Source organism: Sceloporus occidentalis, unplaced genomic scaffold (assembly GCF_023333645.1).
Source record: "Sceloporus occidentalis isolate IW3139 unplaced genomic scaffold, rSceOcc1.0.p SCAF_62, whole genome shotgun sequence".
Classification (NCBI taxonomy): Eukaryota; Metazoa; Chordata; class Lepidosauria; order Squamata; family Phrynosomatidae; genus Sceloporus; species Sceloporus occidentalis.
Window position 1 is genome coordinate 3,390,001 of NW_028317042.1, and position 13,881 is coordinate 3,403,881.

A 13,881-nucleotide genomic window follows, 5' to 3' on the forward strand; every position below is an offset into this window, starting at 1 on the left:
TACATTAATTTATTTCACCCCTTTGCATTAAAATTATACAAATATTGACCATATCTTAACACACCTAAAAATAACATATTCAATAAACAGTAACATAACAAAATTAAGTTAGTTTTTCTCTAATGTAAAAAAAGCACAGAGCTATACTGTATCAGACTTTAATATACTATTATACAGGACATATGTACTGTACATAGAATAGATGTCTTTCCGACCAGACACATTAAAAAAGGAATTTTAAACCCAATTTATTTATAAGAAAACGAAATATGGTTTGGGAATCAACGAAGATAGAAAAGGACCATATGTGAAATTAAATACAGTATAATAATAATTGTCATTATAATAATTATTATTAATACAAAATACATAAACCTTGACGTTCTATAAAATAGCACTTAAATAAAAAATAGTTGCTTTTAGTCTGCAGCATCACAGACTATACTTTTGAATAAATATATATATATATATATATATATGCGCTAATGTGAATATATATATGTATATAATATACATATTCCCACCTTTAGATACATGTATGTATATGTGTTTATGCATATTCATTGTTAAATCCTATTTTCAAACTGATAGAAAGTGCTGATATTCTGATCTACCTGGTTATATTCTTTTTTTTAAATATACGGTAAATAGGTAAAAAGAACAGGTTTAAGTTTTAACAATAAATCACTTGGTTACCCGTTATGATGTTTAATTTAAAGAAAGCCTTAAATAGATCCCTTGTCAGATATCTTAATTCTTTTGACATTGTGGATCTAAAAAAATAATAATTGTGAAACTGTGTGTTATTGTAGTGAACTAAAAAGGCTTGAATCATTTTAGCATTAATGTTTAATTCTTGCTTTGATTTAATATGGATCTGTGTCATGGGTAGTTAGTGTGAAATAATATTGTATTTCAGGGATGAAATCACCAGTGGAAAATTCTTCAAATTTATATCAAGAAAGAACCAAGTTTGACATGAGATTCTAAATATTAATTTTATTCTAGTGTAAATAGGAAAGATTTAAAGCCGCAGTGTCCCTGCTTATTTTTTTTCTTCCCCAGATGAGTATATATCTGGAAAAAAACCCAGCAAATTTACGAAATAAATAATATTTCCCCGTTAAAACAAAATAAAGCAAATTATAATGGAGAAAATCAGAATGTATTATAATATGAATATTCTTTTAAGGCTCATAGACACCCATTATATTAAATGTGATTTTATATTGTAATCTATTGCGCATTTTTATAATATGTGCAAAACGGTATCTACCGGAACATGAAATAATTATATTAACGTTTATTAGTGGAGAGTCTCTGATTTATATTCATATCATACTTAATTCTTACAGTTTTTAAACCACGGAACAAGTTTTAAAGGTCAGAAATCTAGAAGACAATGAATTCTACAATAAGTGGAAAAGATCATGTATTTGCAATTCCATATATCTATACATATATATATATATATATATATATATATAAAATTTAGCAACATTATTTGTAGGTAACACACATAAATTATATATATATATATATATATATATATATATATATATATAAATTAAGCTATAAAAATAAAAATCTGAATAGATTTATCCTCTAAAACCAAAGTGTTACTCTTACCAGATCCGACATTTGGACATCTGTAGACGTTTTTATACGTATTTTAAAATGTTATTTTACAATGAATTATACCAATTTAATGTAGTGTATTATTATAATTGTAATTATGTTGTTACAATTTGTTCTTGAATTAATGTTTTAATTTCTTTTTTTAAGTGTTTAGTTTTATATCATTAAAGTAGCAATGTATGCAAATAAATAAAAAAATATATAATTACATAAAATCTATTCTGCAGTTTAATTTAATAAATAAAATGCATCCTTGGTGAGTGTGAGAAATCAGTGTTAGATGTTTAAAAAGGTCTAATATTCTTTTAGAGACCCCAGGTGAAGGTCTTGTTAGACTGTGCCCAGCCCCCTCCCCCCCCACATTTTCCATTGGCTCTCTGGATAGTTTGACATCAGATTCTGAGATCTATATAAACTCCTTGCAAGGATGCAGAAGGGTTAAACTGTTGGGAGCTAAGGATCCTGAACCTGGATAAAGATTATTATTGTACTCTACACTTTTTTATCCGTTATAATCTTAAATATATATATTTTGTCTTAGCAACTTAGCCCACGCACAGCTGGGAGGTGGATTCCCACATTTGCTAACTGGCTTTGCTGCTCCCAAGAGGAAGAAAAGCTCCAGCTTGGACGTTGAGGGTCTCCTGAATCCAGAGCTCATGGGGTCACACTAAGGAGGAACCAGAAGTCAGGTCTGAAGCAGCAGTGAATTTTTGGGGAATTTGAGACTAAAAACTTAATATTTTGTAGACCATGAACATAATTGGGAGCTATCAGCACCACCACATGATGCCTGAGCCTTTTATGTTCACCCCAAGCTCTAGATGTCACCAGGAGAGACCTTTTTTCCAAGGATGGGTGCTGAATCCTGGAGAGATGTCCCCAGAGTTTGCAAACCAACCCCCATACAGTCCAGAATATGGAGCTATGGGACCTTCCCAGGCAAACAGCCGAATGGAGGCTCTGGGGGGAAGGTTGGGGAGGAGGAAAGGAATTCCCCCCAAAAAAGAAAGGAGAAGAACAGAAAGTATTAACAGCGCCTTCGCAGAGCTCCGAGAGTGCATCCCCAACGTGCCAGCAGACACCAAGCTCTCCAAGATCAAGACCCTCCGGCTGGCCACCAGCTACATCGGCTACCTGATGGACGTGTTGGCGAAGGACACCGAGGTCGGGGGCACGGAGGGCTTCAAGGCTGAGATCAAAAAGATGGACAGTCGGGAGAGCAAGAGGAAAAGAGAACCGGTGAGTAAAAAAAGGGTTAAAAATAGGGGGAAAAGAGGGCAGGGAGAGACAGAAAGAGACATGCACAAAAATAACGTGTTTATGTCTTCAGAGAAATCACTTGATATATAAATATAATATAATTGTACAATGCGTATATAACTGGTAGTAGATCGAATTGTACGGACCTCTCTAATCATATATAATATTAATAAATACAAATATCAAGGGAATCCTGAACAGCGAATTATTAATACATAACAAAAATCAAACGTGCGGTTCATATCTATCTATCTATCTATCTATCTATCTATCTATCTATCTATCTATATATCTATCTATATATCTATCGCACATAGAATTTATAATTACATTTAAAAAAATGATTCTATAGATTTTTATTCGCTTGTGTTAAAATGTTCTAAGGCCTTAACTCAGTTATTATAACGCAATTAAACATGAACATTTTTTCACAGTGTATTTATTAAGTTTAAACATTTATTAATGAACATTTAAATACATAAATTATTATAAACCTATATATATATATATAAATTGCATAATATATATATATATATATATATATATATATATATATATATACAATATATATATAATGTATATATAATTTTCTCAGCATGTATATATTTATCACAAAACAAGAATCATCATAATTATACCAATATTTTTAATAATGATAGTTATTTATACCATATTATTAGAACGTTCATCAATTAAATCCTATTGAATTAATTATATGCGTTATTATTATTATTATTATTATTAAATGAGAATTATGTGACATTTTGAGTACCTTAAGGAAATGTAATAAGATTTTGCAATAGTGAAAAATATTTCACTATATATATATTAGAAATATTTTAGCCCTACTAAAAATATATAAAATAAAAAATGCAGCCATTGAGGTGTGAAAACATAATTCTTACCTATTAAGTTGCTCTTCATACTATCCAAATTTTGTGGAATGACTTTTATTACATTTATTTACTAATAACATGACAAATTTCACCCAGAAGAGAAAAACATTTTAATGGGATGTTTATGATTTCTGCTTACACAGACAGAAGTGCTTCCTTCAGGGTAAATTCATAAAAATAAAATAATTTCATGCAGAAACTAAATATTTACATAAACTGTGGCTGGGGATGGTCTGCTGAAAAAAACAATTATTCAGGAATATTTTCATTTTTGGTAAAGATGATTACTTTATTGGTTAACTGGAGTATAATAGATTACAAGCTTTTGGATCAAGCTAGGTCTCTTCTTCAGGCATAATAATATATTATACCTGAAGAAAGACCAGATTGTCCAAATATACTAAATGTTCTTTTTTTTTTATTCTTTCCATGGCTAACACCATAGGGCAAATATTTTCATTAATTAGATGGAGATCACATCATTAATCCTGAATTATTTTTGTGTCTTTGCAGCAAAGTGAAGGATTTTGGGGTGCAGTCCCATCTGGAGAGAAGAAATTAAAGGGAAGGACAGGGTGGCCCCAACAGGTCTGGGCCTTGGAGCTGAACCCCTGAATCGGTAGAATGCACTGTTAATGTCTTGCAGATCAGAGAGACAAGAACATATTATTCACTGAGCACTCTTCAGGCTGGGTTGGGAGAAAGACAAGTAGTCTGTATTTATGTGCAATGTTTTATTTTTTTATGTAGATTTTTTTTTTTTGCAATTATAAAACATGAATACAATTTCAAAAGAAATCAGAATTGTGCACAAATGACTGACAATTATTATTATTATTATTATTATTTTTGGTTCTGCAATCTTGCCTGAGAAGCCCAACATTTAAAGGACTTTGAAAGAATCTATTTGTAAGAAGCCAGAGGGTATGCAATACACAATATATCTGGACTATAATTTTGGGTGTATTTTTTTTGTGTTGATTTTTCACCTTGACTCAGGGATCTGTATTTTTGGGGGAAAGTAATCAAAAATGTTACCTGTGTGAGAAATAATATTAAAGGTAAATCCTTTAGATTTAAAAAAACAAAACCTTTTTGATTCTACAAATTCAAATACATGTCCTAAGAATAATTTGACATTTTCGTGGCTCTACAGAAACTTTTTAAAATAAATATTTCAAATGTGCAATTATATCACTGTTACCTGGTTAAAAGCAGATATTTGAACTACCCTGAAAATATGTCTTATGATTATATATATATATATATATATATATATATATATATATATATATATATATATATATATATATATATAAAGTTGGGAGGAAAATGTCCAATTTTTACAGATTTTCTGTAAAAAACTTGTGGCTCCCTTTCCATATATATACTACTCCACCTAATTCTTGTTTTGTTTTTTTGGAGAGTGGTTTGTTATTCTGAAATTCTATCCCAATTTAGTAGAATATATATATTTTCCATTTGTACATAATAAACTATATTTTAATTCTGAAAATGATGAATGCATTAAACTACCTAGCTGTGTGGATTTACTGTAAACGTATAAGCTACCTCAGGATTTCATCACTTCCTAGCAGGGTAAACTTGGCAAATCAAATAATTTATGTTGTTTGTAAAATAAAAAACCTTTTTCCCCCATTTTTTTTTCTTAAGAAAATCAATCGCACTCCCAGCTTACGTTTTTCTGCTTTTTCTTATTAAGACGGTGATATTTCCTGAAAAGAAGAAGGGAAGGGGGAGGGGTAATTAATGGGCTTCTTAAATTTAAAATAAAATGGCTATTGTGCAAAAAATTATTAAGAAAAAAATACTTTGTAATAATAAACCAGTGGTGGCAATCTAACAAAATATTGTATATGATTCTGTTGTGTACAAGACAGCCAGACATGCATACATATATTATTATTATTGTTTTACATAGCGCCATCATATTCCATGGCGCTGTACAATGGGTATATATAAAATTAGTATTTAACGTAACAATTTGACTTACAGAAACAACAGTTGCCCTGCTCCAAGGAGCTTACAATCTAGAAAATATGTACATAAAAAATGTATATAGATATAGTAATATATACATATGTAATTGTGCATGTATTATTATTATTTATTGTTTTATATAGCGCCATCATATTCCATGGCGCTGTACAAGGGGTATGTGTGAAATTGTTACTAGTTGCTAGTTTCAAAGGGACACCTTGTCCCCTAAAAAAAGGTAAATAGGTGGTCAGCAAGTAGGTTTCCCATAAAATGTGGCATTCTATCATCAATCCTGTCTGTCTATATTTTCATGTGAAAATTGGGAGGGGGGTGGTAGTTTTGGCACCAAGTGTTCCAATTAGCATGGCAACTGTGATTTTGGTTGCTATGGTGATAACTACACTATGAATGATCCAGGTTTATATTGGTAGAGGACTCATTCATTGACGTATGCTTGGGGTGGGTGCGTCGTAAATGGGTTGAACTGGGTATATGGTGTCGAAGGAGTGTATGTAGTGGCATGCAGGGTAGGCACGCTTTGCCCCTGATGGGTTGGTAGATACACAGAAAGTCTACACACTCCTTAACCCCTTAAGGACAATGGGCGGTCCCTCAACCCATTGAAAACAATGCATTTTGAGCCCGGGCTTTGTCGTTAAGGGGTTAATTCCCAGCCCACCCCTGGATAACTCCGGACAGGGGATGATATGAAGTGATCTGAACAAGCAGACACCTTATTAATGCATTCAGACCTAATCCAGATTTGAAGCAAATAAAACCAGAACTTGTAAATCCGTCAATTAACTTTTATACTCCGCTGCCTGCTCTAACTGACATGAAACACTGGCTGGAGAGAGGGGGGCGGGGGGGTAGGGGAGAGGAGGTATGGGGGAGATTTAAAGAAGCTGAGGCTTTAAGAGGAAATAGTGAAATGGAGGTGAGAAGTGGAGAGGTGGAGGGGTGAGGGGGGGAACATGTGTGTCTGACATATGTATAGAGAGTGTGCGTTATGTGTGTGTTTGTGTGCATACTGTGTGAAGAGTAAATGTGTGTCATTCGGAGAGTGCGAGTGTGTATGTGTGTGCATGTGAGAAAATATGCGTGCGTGTGAGCTTGGGTATGTGTGACAAAGCATATGGAAACTTGTATAGAGTGTGTCTCAAGCCCAAACGCCTTAAGCATGAGCAAAACCTGACTCCTCCAATGTTTGGGTCTTCGGATGCGTCCGGAAGGGCACCCAGAGGATCTGATCTGGTGGGCAGATCCCAATGGGTGGTGTGGGGTCATTGACCTCTTAGGGGATATCAGAGGATCTTCTGTAAGCAACCTACTAGGGTTATTCAAATCAGGGCAAACATCTGCACAGGTCTGTAAATGACCTCTAGCTCGCCATCCTGAGCTCTAATAAAACCAAAAGCTGGGATTTAATCTCTTATCAAGGAGCCAAACGACATTTTTAAGCACCAATGACCACATTCCTTCTTTAAAGGAAGGATGGGTATGGAATGTATAATGCATCGTCCATCAAAATCATTACTACCTTCAAATTAAACTTCTACAATACAAAGAACACTTACAAGCATTGCTGGAAAGAGTTAATTTATCCTCACCCAAAAGCTGGTGCTGGCTTATCCGAATACACTTCTAAAAGCGAGAATTTAATGATGTCTGGACCACCGTGAAAGTCTCCTTTTCCATCACAGAGATTATTGGAGTCATTTAAAGTCTGTGGTTAATGCCGGACTTATAAAACCTCCCAAATTCCCATGGTCAGCGCTGGCTCCATCATCCTTCCATAAAGGGTGAACCACACCATACTTAGGCAGTCCCTTAGTACACACACACCACCTTTACTGCTAATACATAATTATCTCCCCAGTGTGTTTACCAGGCATTATTGTGGCATAAATGATCCTTTTTTTATTTTTCCCAAGAAGGAATGGAGGGTGGTTACTATATCACCAGGGTACATTGCTGGTTACATCCACATGCAGCCAAAGCACACTTGGCATCACCATTACAAACAACCGCACAAAACACATTCTGGGGCTGGAGTGGTGTCCATCTTTTGCTCGTAATGGACCAGTTGGGGAGATCAAAGACTATCCTGAATCTGGTCCACTTACCCCTAGTACCTTTGTACCTACTGTCATGATCTATGATGTGATGTCATAACTTAATTGCCTACATGAAGATGATGGGCAAAAGAAGGGACGGAACCTGACGGCATGGTAGTTCTGGATGCTGGCTTGAGGAGATGCCCTGGATCAGGCCCAGGACACTAACGCCCATTAACACACCACTGCATGATAGCTGTAGTATACCTCTAAGCTGGAGGATACAGATACAATCAGAAAACCAAGGGGGAAGGCTGGTGACATTCAGGCCATGACACAAATCGAGACAAAGTGCCCAGTAATACAGCGATTCTAACCATTTGGCAGACACAAAATGGACAACCCAAAAGCTGGAGAACATCAATGATAAAATTATGGTGTAAATGTTGCACCAGAATCTTTATTTATGTGTGCGTCTGCCTTGAGTGATGCTTGGTGGAATCAACAATGAGTTGTAGGCCAGGCTCGGCTGAATTACTTCTTAAAGATAAATACCGATGTCACTGTCCCGGCTCCGGACGCAGCCGGGAGGAGGTCTGGCCGCGGGTCCCGTACGCCGGCCGTTCGGGACGGCGGTCGGTCCTCCGCCCGCGGCACTAGTAGCGGGCGAAGGGTTGTCCGCGGGTCCCGGGAAAACATCCTCCCGGACAGCGGACGACCCTCCGCCCGAGGTAGTAGGACACGGGGAGGCTTCGGCCCCGGGAACAGTAGTTCCCGGAGCCAGTATACTTACCCGTCCTCCGGTCGTAGTCGGTCCGCCTCCTGGGCACGCTGCACGTTGCAGGAGGATTGATGGACGGCTGGGGGGCGTGGTTTTGGTCCTGGTCTGGGAGGGGCTTGTGGAATGGCGCCAGTTTTAAAAGCCGGCTGTGCCTTTCACAAGCACCCTGTTGTGGTCTTCAGTTCGTGTATCTAGCTCGTGCATCTTGTTTCCTGTTTTTGACCTTCGGCTTGCCTGACTCTCCCTTGCTCCACGATTCGGTACCTTTGCTTGTTTTCTCTGGTTTTGACCCCTGGCTCGTCCGACTACCTGCTCCGTGTATCAGACCCCTGGCTCGTCCGACTATCCGCTCCGTGTATCAGACCCCTGGCTCGTCCGACTACCCGCTCCGTGTATCAGACCCCTGGCTCGTCCGACTATCCTGCTTTGTGCTCCTGTCTCGTGCTGTGCCTTGCCGCGGCTGCTGCCGCTCAGAGTCTATCTCCAGCTGGTGGGAGGTTGTCCACTGTTGGGATCATCTAAGTCCTGGACTGCTGCTGCTGGGAATTCCCCTCTCAGTAGCGGTAGTTTGGGCGGAAGAACTTCTGCGGGGACGACCTTCCTTAATAGTCCAGCGAAACAGTGACAACCGAAAGTTAAGTAAAAGCTAAAAGTAATGATTCCTGTCCGTTCACCAGAAATATCATATTTCAGATCCTTAAGACAGTCACAACCAAGTTCCATGGAACATGCACCGCTGTGAGGCCAAACATCCGTGGACTTTTTAATACATATTTGTTTAATATTGTTCAGTGTGCGTTCTACAGGTTCATGGCTACCTAATGCAGAAGACGCAACCTACTGTGTTCTGATTACTTGTTTCTAATTCAATTTTTTGTGAATGTTGGTGACCCTGATGATCTAACAAACATCACAGCTGCCGATGTTCGTATCGCCTCCCTCAACAATGACCAGCTGATAACAAACACGCGTTTGAATTTCATATGCGATCTTACAGAAGGCTTGAGAACCTCTTGTAGGCTACGTAACAGCTTCAGCAATGAGCGTCAGAAGCCCGACTCTGCGGCCATAAAGTCCATTCTACGGTTTCTTCTGAGGCACGGGGTGGAAGGCCCATTAGTGTTAATGTGGCAAACTCAAAGGCACCTTTATACGGCGACGTTCACAAAACAATCTGGCCTTCATAAAAAAGTTCTAGAGAGGGTGGGGTATAAATAACAGTCTTTAGGAAAAAGCCAAGGAAAATCGTATAAAAAAAAAAAAGACCAAACCATTTTAATGAGGTAAAACACCTCTGCGGTAATGATCACACGGGGACTGCAAAAGGCTTAGAAAAGCCCAGAGGAGTAACAAAGCACTTTGTATTGCGCGGGGAGCGAGGGGTCGGCTGCTGCCAGAGCTTGAAATATAGAGCCGAGGTTCAAATGTGGCAAATGGAAGCTGCTACATCATGAAAAAGCAGCGTGGTGCTTAGTATAATGACACTGAGTATATCTAGTAAGGGAATACATTAAATTTCCCTTCCTATAAAACACTCAAATGTTTTGTGCCTTAAGCCCTGGGAGACACAATTACTCAAATAAGGTTGCGAGGAACTGATACTATAATGTAACAGGGCTTCCCTGCCTTCTGTTCGTCGTCGGGTAATGGGTTTCTTCCTCTCTCGATTGAACGCTACTAAGGTGATAAACAGGATTGGATTAAGCCTTTATAGGATCCAAGGTAGGGGTCCATTTTTAGGACCCCCAGCCCTGTGGAACAGCGCTGCCACCTAGCTGGGATTTTAGCCGCAGGCTGGTAAACATTGTGAATGCGGGCATATAAAAGCCATGGATTTTTTAAAAGGTTTTTATAGATGTTGTCCCACCTAATCTGCTGAATTCAACATTAAAAAAGCTTTGTAGCCTAAAAAAGACACTGTAGTAATGTGCTAAGCTAAAGGAATGTGGCACTTTAAGGCTAGCAGCCGAAAGAGGATTTATGCGCAGGCACAGGCTGGAAACGCAATTGGCAATTGAGGTGCAGTGGAGGCCCTTTAGGCACCACCACATAGGGCAAGGTTTGCCCCATGGTCAATCAAGGCCTGGGTGTGAGGATTTTTAAACAAAAGGAGACCAGAAAGTAAATTTTGAGTAGACAAACTGAGGGTTAGCTCCCTTTTATACTCAACACCACTATCCAGATGTAAAGTCCACAAATAGTAGGCCATGGGCCAACTGCGCCACACACATTCACTCATCATGGTGCTGCAGCCACAGATCGGGTATGGTAGCGTGAAGCTTGCAGCTGGATATGCCCGGCAGCACACTTCATGAGCATAACAACAAAGGGTCTGGCCGCGCATATCCGCGCATGTGATACACATGCTAAATTTATACCTAATGTCCCAGGAAAACCTTACTTATAGCCTGTTATTTTGTACTCATCTCATTGTACAGCGCTAAGGAATATGATGTTGCCGTACATACAGTTGTGTGAAAAAGAAAGTACACCATCTTTGAATTCTATGGGTTTACATATCAGAACATAATAACAATCATCTGTTCTTTAGCAGGTCTAAAAATTAAACACAGCCTTAGATGAACAACAACACATGACATACTACACAGTGTCATGATTTATTCAACAAAAATAAAGGCAAAATGGAGGAGCCATGTGTACACCCTTACTGCTTCCAAAGGAATTAAGATGCTAAGTAGCAGACATATGTTGCTAAACAAATGCCCTTGATTAGTTGATCTTCGGCAACTGTGGTCACTTCTATAAAAGCAGACATTTTTGCTGGTTTGGAGCATTCAGGTGTGTGTTAACACAATGCCAAGGAGGAAAGACATCAGCAATGATCTTAGAGAAGCAATTGTAGCTGGTCATGAACCTGGAAAAGGTTATAAGGCCATTTCCAAACAAGTCCATCATTCAAAAGTGGAACACATTCAAGACAGTTGCCACCATCCCAGGAGTGGATGTCACAGGTAGAGCTTGGCTGAAATTAGATCATGCAACAGGACAATGATCCCAAGCACACCAGCAAATCTACAACAGAATGGCTGCAAAAGAAAATAATAAAGTTGTTGCAATGGCCCAGTCAAAGTCCAGACCTCAGCCCAATAGAAATGCTGTGCATAAACAAATGCCCCCAAACCTCAATGAACTGTAGCGAAGAACATTGTAAAGAAGAGTGTGCCAAAAGGATGTGAGAGACTGATTAAGTCATGCAGAAAATTATTACTTCCAGTTATTGCTGCTAAAGGTGTTTCTACAAACTATTGGATCATAAGGTGTACTTAGTTTTCTACATATGGCTTCTCCATTTTGGCTTTATTTTCGTTGGATAAATCATGGCACAGTGTAATATGTCATATGTTGTGGTTCATGTGAGGTTGTATTTACCTAATTTTTAGACCTGCAGATGATTGTTATTATGTCCTGATATGTAAAACCATAGAGTTCAAAGATGGCGTACTTTCTTTTTCAGATGACTGTAAATCAATTAATAATAAAAATCCATGAGATTTTACAGTCTGATTTGACAGCTCGCAACCAAAAAGTCCTTTCTTGGAACAATGAGTGACCCCAGAACTGGACTGTATTATATTTTATTTAAAATGTGATCAAATAAAAAAAAATATTAGAAGCCATATTGTTTATGACTTTTAAATACAGTTTAAGGAGTGATATAATTATAATTATAATTGAATAATAATCAAAAAGTTAGGGACCACATCCCAGAAATACCCCCCCAAATATAATAGAGATCCTTGAAACCAAAGGAATTTTCTCCAGGTAGGTTCTGAAACACATTGCATATTTTCCAAGGGTTTTTTGGGGTTTTTTTTACACACTGTGTTTATTCTATTGCATTTTTCATACCTTTATTTAGAATGCATCTTATGCAGTTAGATCACTGTCATTAAATATTTAGGCTTAGAGAGAACGCTGCTTGGATCAGAGCTAACACTTTGCTGAAGGTAAAAAAGCCGCGTTTTAAGTGGCACTGCTGTTAGGCTTTACAATCGCAGGCTAATTTTAGACAGTGAAAATATTTGAAGTATGAGCTATCTATCAGTAATTGTGTGAACCTGCATATTTCAAATACAAACACAACAGCAACCAAATTCAACAGCTGTTCAAAAGCTTTATCTTGTAAGTCTGAGATAATCCAAGCAGCAGGAATTTCAAAAGAAGAGATATATTTTCTCGGTTTACAGTATATCTGTTAGTAAATGCGTACAAAGAGGAACGAGGCTAGCTCCACGGAGGACAGACAGTAATTTAATAGCGTGCCCTACCCTACTGTGCGTCCACGCTTGGGGGAGCTCACATTTTAGCTCACTAATCCCATTTCAGAGGAATAAATCCCCAGCAGCATATCATAACCCACCGACAAGGGCAGCCCAGAACCAAAATTCAAATTTCCTATATACAAGGTAATCGACAACTCCAGACATACCATTCAGCCTCCAGGAACCTCGCTAGGAAGGTACAGCGGACATCCCTCTAGGCAAAACTAAGCAACGAGGTCAATGTCGAGAGTCGCTGTTATACTTGGGGACAACCCAAGAGATTCCCCCAAGGGAGAAAAAATGTTTAAAGAGGTTTGAGACTAGCTCAACTGAGAACAGACATTGACTTAGTAGTTGGCCCTGCGGTTTGCCGCACTCAAGAAATTGTCTAATTTTAGCTCATTTTTCTCGAGGAAAAATCTCGGACAGTGACTTGTTCCTTACTTAGGATCAGGTAGTTCCTCGCAAACCATGTCCTTAACACACAATGCATTAGGCTCCGGTCTTCTTCAATGGCACCTTCTGTGTGAGTTCCTGGAAAAAGTCCATGCAGAACAGAGTGGTGGGAGAAGAGCATTCTCTCCCCGGAGTTTTTGAGTTTGATCTCCATGCATCTCAACAAAGCCTTGGAAAAAGACACTGCAAGAACAGCATGCATGGATGTCCTTAGGGTCATCCATGCCAAGATCTTGTGTCTGCTGGTCACCCTGCTTGATGCCAGTTTTCATCCAAAATAGTCTCTCCTGTGGCATCAGGAAGCCCTGAATTTCATACTCTGATGAGATTATAGATCAACCTAGGGAACCACATGTCCGGTTTAACTCCCTTCATACATTTCAGTCTTATGAGTCAATGAGGTGCAGCAAGTACCCCTCTAGATGCAAACGAGCAAGAAGGTCCATGTCTGAACCCAGGGAGAACCTAGGGAGATCCCCATATAGGCAGGACCGGCATGCTGATTG

At 38.3% G+C, this 13,881-nt stretch overlaps 1 protein-coding gene across 1 annotated transcript; it reads left to right on the plus strand.

The window, feature by feature from the left end:
- Positions 1-2,388: 2,388 nt before the first annotated feature.
- On the plus strand, positions 2,389-4,412 carry HAND1 (heart and neural crest derivatives expressed 1). Its single transcript, XM_089493092.1, has 2 exons — positions 2,389-2,880; positions 4,311-4,412. Exons 1-2 carry the CDS (start codon positions 2,392-2,394, stop codon positions 4,410-4,412), a joined length of 591 nt encoding a protein of 196 aa, XP_089349218.1. The 5' UTR covers positions 2,389-2,391.
- The last annotated feature ends 9,469 nt before the right edge of the window (positions 4,413-13,881 follow it).

Coding starts and splice junctions, on each gene's coding strand:
- HAND1 (XM_089493092.1), top strand. CDS start 2,392: ATGAACATAATTGGGAGCTATCAGCACCACCACATGATGCCTGAGCCT. Junction 2,881..4,310: donor GCAAGAGGAAAAGAGAACCG/GTGAGTAAAAAA, acceptor GTGTCTTTGCAG/CAAAGTGAAGGATTTTGGGG.